This window comes from Piliocolobus tephrosceles, chromosome 13 (genome assembly GCF_002776525.5).
Source record: "Piliocolobus tephrosceles isolate RC106 chromosome 13, ASM277652v3, whole genome shotgun sequence".
NCBI lineage: Eukaryota > Metazoa > Chordata > Mammalia > Primates > Cercopithecidae > Piliocolobus > Piliocolobus tephrosceles.
Window position 1 is genome coordinate 46,064,700 of NC_045446.1, and position 13,460 is coordinate 46,078,159.

Consider the following 13,460-nt stretch of genomic DNA (forward strand, 5'->3'; position numbering starts at 1 on the left):
CTGAGATATGGCATACAACAGGCATCTAATAAATGCTTAAGAGGTTGAATTTGTTGAAACAGTGTGTTCTTTTGATGCGTACTGCCTGTTTGGTACAAAGGGGAAATCAATGCACACCCACGTGAAGGGTGAGCCTAGGTAGGCCTATGTGTTTGGATGTGAGGAGACATTCTTAGCAGTCACAGCGCAGACACCTGCATCAACCCCTCCACAAGTCAGACCTCCTTTTTTCCAGACCCTTGTGGATACATTATTGCTATTTCCAGTCCCTTCCTTGTCCAGGCTTCTCATCTCCTGTCAATTATTTCCTGTTACCTTCTCTGTCCCCAGTTCTTCGTTCCTCAGTGATCTCTGTTTCTGGAGGCAGGGGACACAGACAAGTGAATCATGAAATCCTGCCTCAGTGACTGCCACCCCAATCTTCCTTTCATTTCTCAGCAACACCTACGAATTCAGGCATTAATGAATTTCTACCCATTCTGTCTAAAAAATACCTCCAATGCAGTTCTCTTCCACTCTATTTTCATTGCCTTATTTCAAGTCTAAATACGTAATGCGACTCCTTTTATGAATGTTTTCTGAGTTTCTGGACCTTAACTAGATCAAAATTATGGAATTCATGGCAGTGAAGAGAGAGCCAGATAGAGAAGAACTGTTTTATCAGTCAGGGTCCCTTTGGCAGACAAAAACCAGGCAGTAATTTGAAAAGGGAAATTTTAATATAAAGAATTATTAACTGATAGCAGCATTAACTTCTAAGAGTACAGAATATGAGAAGGTATAAATTTGAGATTGGGCCCTTCAGAAGACTGACACTGGATGGCAGATAATTTACTGGGTCCTTCAAGCCAAAACTAACAAACAAGAGCTCCATTGAGGTATTAATGAAACTTGGCAGGAACCTGCCCAGGGTGTAACTTAACTCTGGGAATGCAGCTAGGGTTCCTGCGACAAATTTGGGAAACTGTCTGCTTGAGGGCAGGAGAGAGGATGTTATCACACCCCCTGGGAAGCCAGCTGTGGAAATGGCAGTGCTCTGGACTGAATTATATCTTGCCAAAGTGTGTGTCTTGAAACTCCAACTCACAGCATGGCTGTACTATTTTGTTACAGCAGCCTGAGCTGATTAAGATAAGTGCGCTGCTGGTGAACATCATGGACGTCCTACTGAGGTGCCACAGAAATTGTCAGGAAAGTGCCTTGGCCTTGGGATGCCACTCAGATCTCTGGGGCGAGTGCCACTGGGTGTCCTGTACAGGAGCTGAAAGGAAGCAAAGCACACACGATCAGGAAAAGATGTCTTCGTCTCCTGCTTGGCCCTCTAACACCCTCTGTGTGTGAAGATTAACATCATCCCCAACTGGCAAAGGAGAAATGCTTACAGGGTCCAGCTCCAGCATCACAATTAGGGCAAAGGGGTGGGTATGGAGCTCAAAATAAAGAAACTGTTAACTGGCATACCCCTTTTCTCTGAAAAAGGAATTCAGGAGGACTCCTAACGTGAGAAGATTAGTTATAAAATTATATTTACAGAGGAAAGACAAATTTATTTGTCAAGGAGGAAGAAAATGTATAGATATAAAGTAGAACTATTTACAACAGAACTTTCTCATACAGTTCCCATCAAAAGACACTAATGGAAGTGTAGGTATAGGAGGTATAGGAGGTTTGAGTCTGAGTCTCAAAGATGTGTCAATGCCAAAACAAGGCAAAGGCAAGATAAATAAGATGAAGGTGAGAGAGGTGGAAGATTGGCTCATGGGAGCATACTCGATCCACTGCTGAGATTAGTGTTCAGTCTAGTAAGGTCTGAATTGACCCCAAATTGTAAAAAGAGACTGTAATGCTATTATTAGGATGTTTACAATCAGATTTCTGTCACAAGTACTGAAGTTGTAGATTTTGGAGGGCAGGAGATGGAGAAAAGGAGGATGAGAGAAAGAATGGCTTTCAAAGGCAAATAAAGCAAGCTTTCAAAGTCTTTGCAGATATACAAAATTTGCAATCAACATATTATTACTAGAAATAATTCATTGAAGCAAGATTCAGATACAGAAGTTCATTCATCAGTCTGTAAAGGACCAAATCACTCCCCTTCTTGAAATCTATTCTTTGAAAAAAAATTTAATTCAATATAGTCCATAGGTTAAAAATGTTTTAAATCAAAATTTATATCCAAGGAAAAAAGTGCTTTGTTTACCCAGAAATCTATAATTTGTAAAGTCACACCTAATCCCTATGCTCTGACACACCCAAATACCTTTTATTAATTACTTGGTTTTCCTCAGTAAGAATTAACATGCTTCTCTCTGTTAGAAAAGTTTGAGAAAGGGAAATTGAATTGCTCTATGTTATAGTTGTGTTTTGTTTTGCTTTGTTATTTGAGATAGGGTCTCCCTCTTTTGTCCAGGCTGAAGTGCCATGGCGGGATCACGGCTCACTGCAATCTCGACCTCTCGGGGCTCAAGAGATCCTTCCACTTCAGCCTCTTGAATAATGGGGACTGCAGGTGTGTGCCATGACACTTGCCTAATTTTTGTATTTTTTGTAGAGACGGGGTTTTGCCGTGTCGCCCAGGCTGGTCTTGAACTCCCGGGCTCAAGTAATCTGCCTGCCTTGGCCTCCCAAAGTGCTGAGATTACAGGCAATGTGTCACAGAGCCCAACCTACTGATATATATATAAATTTGAGGGTGCCCAGATTCACATTGTTTCTGGGGTCATCTGTGAGGATGTTTCCAGAAGAGATTAACATTTGAATTGGACCCAATAAAGTAGATTGCTATTCTCAGTGCAGTTGGGCATCACCCAATCTGTTGAAGGCTTGAATAGAACAAAATAGAGGAAGGATGGATTTACCTCCCTTTTCCCCTGCCTCATTGCTTGAGTTGGACATCTCCTCTCATCTTCTCTTGCCCTCAAACTGGATTTACATGATCAGTTCCTCTGGTTCTCAGGCCTTTGAACTCAGACTGAATTACACTTTCCTGAGTTTCTAGCTTGCAGATGGCAGATTGTGGGACTTCTCAGCCCTCATGATCTTGTGAGCCAATTCCTTACAATACATACATACATACATACATACATACATACATACATACATACGTATACATACATACACAAATAAATCATTTGTCTTGTGTCTCTCAAGAACCCTGACTAATAGGGTACTGAATCTTTTTAATCTTATCTCCTATGACTTTAATTCATGTACCTCATGCTACACGCAAATTGAGCTGCTTTTATTTTTAAACACGTCATTGAATTAGGAATTATTTCAGACATTCAGAAATGTGCTTCCATGTGTTCATTCAGCGTTTATTGTTATTTAAAATATTTATTTGTTTATTTATATATATATATTTATTTATTTGTAGATTTAGGGGGTACAAGTACAGATTTGCTACACTGATAGATTGCGTAGTGGTGAAATCTGGGTTCTTAGTGTAACCATCACCTGAGTAGTGTTTACTGTACCTGTTAGGTAATTTCTCAACCCTCCACCCCCTTCCACCCTCCATCTTTCTGAGTCTCTAGTGTCTATTATTCCACTCTCTATGTCCATGTATACACATTATTTAGCTCCCATTTATAAGTGAGAAAATGTGATATTTGACTTTCTGGGTTATTTCACTTAAGATAATGGCCGCTAGTTCTATCTATGTTGCAGCAAAAGGCATGATTTCATTCTTTTTAATGGCTGAATAGTATTCTATGGTGTATATATGTGTACACACACATACACACACACCCCCATCATCCGTTGATAGACACTTACATTAATTCCATATATTTGCTACTGTGAATAATAGTATTGTGATAAATACACGCGTTCAGGTGTATTTTTTATACCTTTGGGTAGGTACTCAGTAATGGGATTGCTGGGTCAAATGGTAGCTCTCTTTTTAGTTCTCTGGGAAATCTCCATACTGCTTTCCACAGAGGCTATACTAACTGACATTCCCATGAACAGTGTACAAGCATATGCTGGAAGAGGCTATTCTCTTATCTGCCTTATGGCTGCATCCCGTCAAAGAGAAAACAACTGCCTTCCACCTGCTCCATGAAATCTCATTATATCAGAGAAGATGACTGAGGAATTCAACCACGACTGGATGGACTTTTTCAAAAGATGACACCTGCTTCTTGGGCTCATTCAAATTTCAAGAGAACCATTTACAAGTTAATTTCTATCCCTAAGGTCCACTCATTCTTCCTAACAATCATTCATGACTTCAAAAAAATTCCCCATCTTCTACATTCCCCATCTTCTCCTCCCCTATGAAGAATGGCATATAATCACCTGTACCCCATTGGTATTTGGGAAATTATTCTCCTGTGATTTTTCCCCATGCATGTTAAAATAAATGTATATGACTTTTTCTCCTATTAATCTACTTTTGTCAGTTTATTTTCAGCTGAACTCCGGAGAGTGAAGGAAGAAGCTTTTTTTCTTCATTCCTACATAACCCAGGCATTGATCCAGGCAATGAAGATTCAGTGTAAACAACCACCACTAACAAGACCATGGCCTTTGGAACCTATGCTAAGAGGCATGGATGAGCTCCCTCAGCATGTGGATGGAGACTGAAGACAGGTCTGAAGGTTCAGTGTAGGTGTCTCCATTCTCTAAGAAGTTTGGAGGAGAAGCTGGATACAGCAAAACAGATTGAGAAGGAGCAGCTGTTGGGAAAGGAGGAAAACTAGGAAAGCATGGTGTTCCAGAGTCCCTGATAGAACTATTGATTAGTAGTATCAGATTCTGCCCAGCAGTTGAGGAGTTCACCTTTGGCTTAAGCAACATGGAGTCACTGACTATCTCATGAAGGTGGTTAAAGGGGAAGGTCTGGAGAACTAAACGGAGCGGTGATGAGAGAGAATGGGAGGTGGTATGATAGGACTCCTGGACACCCCAGACATCAATCAAAACACTACAGACAAGAAGGTGTGGATACAAAAACTAGCAGTTAGAAGAAATAATAGAAAATGAACTCCAACTACTTCTGAAAAAAAAGTAATGAGGGCAATTAATACACTGAATAAAGCCTCAATAAGTACAACAGTGTAGTACTGATTTATATATAGAAGAAACGTGATCAGTGGAGCTAAATTCTCAGAATTAGATATAAGGGCATGTGAGAATTTTGTATATGATAAAGGTTGTATGTTAACGTAGTAAGTAAAAGATGGACTATTCAACAAATGGGATTGGTACAACTGGGTGACTATCTAAAATAACATAATGTTGAAAACATACTGTATATACTATGGTAGGACAAATTCCAAATATGCTAAATATTTATAAACAAATAAGGAAAATAATAATAATAATATTAACATTATCTGGTGAATCTTTTATAACTCAAAGTAGGGTAAGCTGCAACAACATGGATGGAACTGGAGGTCATTATGCTAAGTGAAATCATTCAGAAACAGAAAGACAAACATCACATGTTCTCATTTATTTGTGGGATCTAAAAATCAAAACAATTGAATTCATGGAGATGGAGAATAGAAGGATGGTTACCAGAGGCTGGGAAGGGTAGTGGGGAAGGGGAAGTGAGGGGAGGTAAGGATGGTTAATGGGTACAAAAAAATACTTAGTATGAATAAGACCTAGTATTTGATAGCACAACAGGGGGACTATAGTCAGTAATTTAGTTGTCCATTGTAAAATAACCAAAGGCATATAATTGGGTTGTTTGTAACATAAAGGATAAATGCTTGAGGGGATGGATACCCAATTTTCCATGATGTGTAATCCCAGCACTTTGGGAGGCTGAGGTGGGCAGATCACTTGAGGTAAGTGGGTTGAGACTAGCCTGGCCAACATGGCGAAACCCTGTCTCTATTAAAAATAGGAAAGTTAGCTGGGTGTGGTGGCGTGTGCCTATAATCCTAGCTATTCAGGAGGCTGAGGCAGGGGAAATCTCTTGAAACCCGGAGGTGGAGGTTGCAGTGAGCTGAGACCACACCACTGCACTCCAGCCTGGGAGACAGAGTGAGACTCTGTCTCAAACAAACAAACAAATAATTTATAAAATCTGATACTTTTTCATCATGGAGTTTCTTATGGAGGAATTTATCTTAGAGATATATTTGTACATGTGCAAGAGACATATGTCCAAGGTTAATAAATTCATCATTATTTGCAATATCAAAAGGTTAATAGCTGTCAAACAGCCATTTATATTGTATAAATTATGGTCCATCCATACAATGGAATACTGTGTAGCTGTAAAAACAAAAACAAAAACAAAAACAAAAAAACACAAAAAGCAAGCCTGATATGGAAAGACTTCCAATAAACAGTAAGCTTAAACGAAAGTACAGAATAATACATACTTGTATGAAAAAAGAGATTTTATGCCTCGAAGACCTTCACCCTTGATCTTCTGGTGTTATTCTTGTCCTTGTATTCTCCCAGAATCATTACCTCCTCCCACTGGTACAGTCAAGTCTTGCTTGTTCTGTCCTTACATTCTTTAGAGAGAAGTCACAAGAGACAAGCAAACATCTCCTTTGCTAATAATGTTGATCACTTCCTACAATGTAATATCTATGTGCAATTTTTTGGGAAGACCTCCTACCAAACAGGTAAGAATGGAAAGACACAAAGAGAAGAAAGTGGAGAAAGACCTCTGTCTTCCCACACTGGATTTTGCGAATACAACTCTTCTGTGATACGGGAAACTAAAAAGAGGGAAAAGTGGCAATTAAGAAAAACTGCCAGAAAATAAATACCTTGATGACCCAATTTGGAAAAGTGCTTCTGGATAAGGACACTATTACCCAATATGCTAATTTTTAAAATACCCAAAGAATTGAGCAAAAAGGACTTTGGCAAGGCGGGTTGTTGGATTTAAAACCGTTCTCCCATTAATGCCAAAGCCAGCAGAGATACCAACTATAGCTCCATGGCCAGAAGGTACCAGCAGCTTTGCTTTTACTGAAATTTCAACTGAGAAAGGTCCACAGGTGAGGTTTCTTCCAAGGAGTAATTTCTCTTATTTGACTCTTTTGAGATCCTTTTCTCACATAATTGGCAAATTTCAATTGGAGAGAAACTGTGTTTTCTACCTCATTATAAGGTCAGTGCTGAGGAGAGTAGGAACTCAGGAAATGCTTCTTCTTGACTTTAGTCTGCTTTATCGGGTGACAAATTGACCACAGACCAAATAACACGTTGGAATTCTCTTATTCTTTCTAGGGATCTGGGCTGAGAATTAAGGGTTTATACTTCTTCTTAAAACCCATTTCAATCTTTCATGCAGTTGTGATTCTAATACAAACAAATGGAAACAGGGAATTAATCTTTCAAATTCAGTCCTTTGGCTGGTGCAGTGGCTCATGCCTGTAATCCTTTGGGAGGTTGAGGTGGGAAGATTGTTTGAGGCCAGGAGTTCGAGACTAGCCTGGGCCAAACATAGTGAGACCGTGTCTCTACCAAAAAAAAAAAAATTTTTGCTGAGTGTGATGGTGCACGTTTGTAGTCCTTGCTACTCAGGAGGCTGAGGTGGGAGGATCACTTGAGCCCAGAAGGTCGGGGCTGCAGTGAGCCTTAATCGTATCAGTGCACTTTAGCCTGGGCAACAGAAAAAAAAAAAAAAAAAAAGGGAAAAAAAAAAAAAAAAAAAAAAAAAAAAAAAAAAAAGAAAGAAAGAAAGAAAGAAAGAAAGAAAAAGAAGAAAGAGAAAGAAAGAAAAAGTAAGAAAGAAAGAAAAAAAGGAAAGAAAGAAGTTCAGTCCTCAAAACATAGATCTGTGTTTTATTTACGATTCTCTGCCCCTCTCTTTCTTTCTCTTCAGCACAATGAGGCTTTTCACAGGCATTGTTTTCTGCTCCTTGGTCATGGGAGTCACCAGTGAAAACTGGTATTCGTTTTTCAAGGAGGCTGTCCAAGGTAAGAACTCTGGAGGATGGAGGGCACATACCCGGCATCCATTCTGAGCAGGGGCCACATACTCACTGGATATGAGTGCTCCTTAGAGAAGCCACACAGAGGTCAGAGCAGGAGTGTGGTTTTCTGTATCTGTTTCTTCTTCTAGGCTGGTCTAATTTATCAGCCTCCTTTGGGGTTTCCAGACGAGAGGTTAAAGGTGCTTTGGGCCTAGCCTGTACTGTTGGTGTAGAGTGCAGAAGGATAAAGACTTCCATGGGGTGATCTCCCACTGTGGAAATTTACAGATGGCAGATTTCTCAGGGCATGATGTTTATTTAGCTCATCTACCTCTGGGAACATCCTGAGTTCACAACTGTACTCCAGGACTGAGACATGCCTAGGAGAGAGTGGAATAATAGTGCTTGCACAGAGAAATCCCATCCTGTTCCCAAGCAAATAGCCAATGCTTGGGATGCAGAGCTTATGAAAATTAAGCCCTAACTCCTACCCATAAATAAAAAGAGCAAATTTCTACTGATTAGCCACAGGAGGGCTGAGATACGGCTGGGAAACTGACTTCTGCCATTCTGGAGGGGAAATGAATCTTACTGACTAGCTGTTAAAATGGAAAAACTTTGTTGTCAGGTTTTGCAACACTTTGAACTTCATGTGTTGTTATTAATTTTGTAGTTGAATTTTTTGTAATTTTTCAATTGAAATTTTACAAATTTTCATTTTTTCTGCATTTTGTGCTTTTAAAAATGATATTCTCTAAATAGTTTTTAAAAAGTTTTAGTAGTATGTGCTAAGTTTTTCTGCATATAGTATCAAATATCTTTTTCCTTAAGTCATTGTGTTTCAGAATTTGTTGTATGGTTCACCAGCATTTAAATCGGCTGGGTGTGTTTGTTTAAAAAGTGCATTCCTGAGCCTCTTTCTCATAGTTACTGAGTCAGAATCTTAGAAGTGAACTGGGACTAGGAATAGCATTTGAAAAACTCCCTTTTGAGAAATGTCTGTTCATATCCTTTGCCCACTTTTTGATGGGGTTGTTTGTTTTTTTCTTATAAATTTGTTTGAGTTACTGAACAATGACATCACTTGGACTCGGGAAGGGGAACATCACACATCGGGGCCTATCATGGGGGGGGAGGAGGGAGGGATTGCACTGGGAGTTATACCTGATATAAATGACGAATTGATGGGTGCTGACGAGTTGATGGGTGCAGCACACCAACATGGCACAAGTATACATATGTAACAAACCTGCGCGTTATGTACATGTACCCTAGAACTTAAAGTATAACAATTAAAAAAAAAAGAAATACTCCCCAGGTTACTTTCAGCACAATACCAATGAGAACAACTGTCTTGGGTTTTTCTGCCACCCGGTGACAGAATCTGTCAGGTGCTTGGAGAAAACTCTTACTAGTCAATCTGGAAAACATAAAATGAACATAAAGCGTGCATCAGAGAAAGGACAGTCATTATGCCATGCCAGAGATAAACTATTTGACAAAATTACAGACACAAAATAATACATGAAGTTAGTGAGAAATATCCCTTAGAACACAGTACATAAGTAACAATTAAAACTATTTATCACAGCTTTTCTTTTTTCCAAGTGAGTTGGTTTAAAGAACTCGGTAACATGTAAACCACGGCAGAACTAAAAAATATTTATTGATTGAACAACACAGGCACTGATAGACAATTTCTATAGCTCTTCCTGGCTTAGACCTGTTTCAAACATCTATTTTTCCACTAATCTTTTAAAAAACTTTAAAATGATATATAACTTACATATAGTACACTGTATAGCTTGATGAGCTTTTTACACATACAAACATCCATATTACACCATCAGATCAAGATGTCAAACATTTCACGCACCTCGGAAGGGTCTCTCATGCCCTCTTCCAGTTAACAACCCTCACGAAAGGTAATTCCTATTCTTACCTCTATCATTATTGATTAGTGTCCCTGTCTTTGATCTTTGAATGAAAGAAATTGTACAGAATATGTCTTTTGTATCTGGCTTTGTTTAACTCAACATTATGACATATTAATATACATGACAACATTTGTCATGTGTATTAATGTTTTGTTCTTTTTCATTGCTGCATAGTATTCCATTGTATACTGATATCACAATTTATTTATCTATCCTATGTTATTGGATAATTAGGCTTTTTAAAGTTTTGGGCTATTATGGATAAACCTGCAATAAACATTGGTGTACATGTACTTTGGTTTACATAAGCCCTCATTTCTGTTGTGGGTATACACTTAGGAATGGAAGTGTAGAGTCATAAGGTAGAGTCATGTCAACTTAACTTTTGTAGATACCAGCAGTTTCCCAAAATTGTACCAATTTACACTTCCATGAACAATTATGAGAGCTGGGCATGATGGCTTACACTCGTAATCCCAGCACTTTGGGAGGCTAAGGCAGGAGGATCACTTGAGGCCAGGTGTTTGAGACCAGCCTCAGCAACAAAGTGAGACCCCATCTCTACCAAAAAAAAAAAAAAAAAAAAATTAGCTGGGTGCGTTATCAGGTGCCTGTAGTCCCAGCTACTCAGGAGGCTGAGATGGGGGATCACTTGAGCCCAGGAGGTCGAGCCTGCAGAAAGCCGTGATCACACCACTGCACTCCAGCCTGGGTCACAAAGGGAGATCCTGACTGAACAAAACAAAAGCAAAATCCAAAACAATTATGAGAGTTCCAGTTGTTCCACATTTTTGCCCACAGTTTATGTTGTCAGTTTAAAAAATTTTTGTCATTCTGTTGGGTGTATAGTGGTATCTTATTGCCACCACTGCCCTTCACTAATAGGAACAGGAATCCAACTTGCATCAAGTATTCCAATATGCTAGGCATTTTATGTATGTTACCTCATTTTATCTTCTCATTTAGTCTACCAGGGAGGTAGCTATGATTTCCCCAAATTGAAGAATGTGGAAACTGAAACTTAATTGTCAGGGCAGAGAGTTAAACGTTTACATTCATGCTCTTCATGATAAGTCTGATTATCCAGGTCCTATGAAGCTCTCTCAGGTTATTCCACCTCATCACGTACTGCCCATTTTTTCGGCTTTCCTGTGCCATTTATGCCCATAACAGTCAGATTTATTCAAGTCCTAGTTGTCCTCACTCAGCTGGTAAGGATGTATTTTTCTTATGGGCTATGGTAGATGTGCAGCCCCCTCCATGTCCCTTGTAATGTCCCTGGATCTTACATCTGTAGTACTATTCTCCATTGTGACATTCCTCACATGAGTGTTCCCTCTTTGTACACAGCACACACAGACCCACGTAAGATGTAGCCCAGGGCATGACAGCTGCCAACCAATTCAATTCAATGTAATCCATGGAAAAGCACCTTCCTTACAGTTACTTAGGAAAGCTGTTCACAGGAAGTGATGTTTATCTATATGTATGATTTCAAAGGATTATTTTGTCAAGGGTCAAAATCTGGAAATCAGTGGAGAATGATCATTTCTACATTTCTCCAGTATGGCACTAGGTTCATTTTTGTCATTTTTTTTTTTTTCTTTCCAGGGGTTGGGGACTTGGGCAGAGCCTATTGGAATGTGTTGACATCCAGTAACCAAAATTCAAACAGATATTTCTATGCTCAGGGAAACTATGATGCTGCCCAAAGAGGACCTGGGGGTGTCTGGGCTGCTAAACTGATCAGGTAACACGGATTCCTGGGGACTCCAGTGACAGGCCGGCAGTGCCTATCTGTCTTGAGAGTCAGGAGAACCTGTGGCTCTTTCTCCTCCTCCACATACTCCTGGGGTCTGGGTGGCTGGCAGAGCCAGAGCAAGGCTGGTGAGGACATGTCTCCTTTCACCCACAAAGGGAAAGTAAGACCCGAGGAGAGGTCTGGAAAGCACACTGTTGCAGGGGCCGGGTACAGGGGCCCACACCTGTAGTTCCAAGTCTTTGGGAGGACAAGGTGGGAGGATCTCTTGGGCCCAGGAATTTAAGAGCAGCCTGGGCAACATAGCAAGACCCTTATCTCTATAGAAAATAGAAGAAATTAGCCAGGCATGGTGGCATGCACCTATAGTCCCAGCTACTCAGGAGGCTGAAGTGGGAGATCCCTTGAACCCAGGAAGTCGAGGCTGCAGTGACCCATGATCGAGCCACTGCACTCCAGCCTGGGCAACAGAATGAGAACTTGTCTCCAATAATGATAATAATAATAACAATAATAATAATAATAATAATAATAATAAAGGGAAAGCACTCTGTTGCAGAGTGCAGAAAGTACCAGCGGACTTAGGCCTTTGCCCAAGAAGATTGATAGCTTTCTTCCCCTTTCCGTGAGTTTTCCAGCCTCCTCTCAATTGTTCCTTGGGTGGGAGAAGAGGAGGGAGTTAGCAGGTGGAGCTGTCTCAGGTGAGTCAAGAGATTAATCTCCTGTCTCCTTTCTTTGGGTTGCAGCAGTACCAGGGTCTATCTTCAGAGATTTTTAGACTATTATTTGTATGGAAACAGCAGCACTGTATTGGAGGACTCGAAGTCCAATGAGAAAGCTGAGGAATGGGGCCGGAGTGGCAAAGACCCTGATCGCTTCAGACCTGACGGCATGCCTAAGAACTACTGAGCTTCCTGCTCCTCTGCTCTCAGGGGACTGGGCTACCAGCCACACACTTCTCCCCCCAGACAGGGACACAGGTTCGCTGAGCTTTGTGTCCCCAGGAACTGGGATAGGGCACCTAGAGGTGTTCAATAAATGTGTGTCAAATTGAATTTGTTGATGGAAACTGGGAACATTGAGGCAGACTTTGTGGGAAGAATGGTCATCTGAGGCCATATGGAAGATAAACAGCACCATGGTAGATGAGCCCGTGACTGGGGGGCCCAAGGACTCCCGGCTGGCCTATAACTATGCAGGCTCCTCACATGACCCAAGCCAAGCTTCTCTGGTCATTTTTGGCCCCAGCTTCCCCTCCTGAGTAAGCCTAAGCAGGTAAAGCACTGACCATCATCCTAGGCTTCTGAGTGGCTGGAGTTATGGCTCTGGCACAGCCCTGGGCAGCCTTCTATCAGTCTCCTTTGTAACTCAGATGGGACTTCTACCCCCAAATCCCCACTTCTTCTTCGGGGCCTCACAGGTTATTTTGTTGCAGTTTCCAGTCGTCTCTGTATACAGACTTTATACTGCCCAATTCATTGCATCCTGTCCACTCTCTGCCTCTAGGCCTTGTCCCCCAGTGACCTCTTTCCATATCGAGAAGGTACATTGTGGGCTGAGTGCGGTGGTTCACACTTGTAATCCCAGCACTTTGGGAGGCTGAGGCAGGAGGATTACTTGAGCCCAGGAGTTCAAGACCAGCCTAGGCAACACAGTGAAACCTCATCTTTATTAAAAACCAAAAAAAAAAAAAAAAAAAAAAATTAGCCAGGCATGGTGGCATGTGCCTGTATTCCCAGCTACTTGGGAGACTGAGGCTAGAGTACTACTGGAGCCCAGGAGGTCAAGGCTGCAGTGAGCTATGATCACTCCATTGTACTCCAGCCTGTATGACAGAGTGAGACCATGTCTCAATAAAAAGAAGGT

At 40.8% G+C, this 13,460-nt stretch overlaps 1 protein-coding gene across 2 annotated transcripts; it reads left to right on the plus strand.

The window, feature by feature from the left end:
- The first annotated feature begins 6,892 nt into the window (after positions 1-6,892).
- Positions 6,893-12,649, plus strand: SAA4 (serum amyloid A4, constitutive). 2 transcript variants are annotated; one of them, XM_023230830.3, is made up of 4 exons: positions 6,893-6,977; positions 7,808-7,902; positions 11,447-11,585; positions 12,341-12,644. In XM_023230830.3, exons 2-4 carry the CDS (start codon positions 7,812-7,814, stop codon positions 12,501-12,503), a joined length of 393 nt encoding a protein of 130 aa, XP_023086598.2. In that variant the 5' UTR covers positions 6,893-6,977; positions 7,808-7,811; the 3' UTR covers positions 12,504-12,644. The 2 variants fall into 2 exon arrangements, with proteins under 2 accessions (XP_023086598.2, XP_023086597.2); XM_023230829.2 differs by having other exon boundaries at positions 6,903-6,927; positions 12,341-12,649.
- Positions 12,650-13,460: the final 811 nt, after the last annotated feature.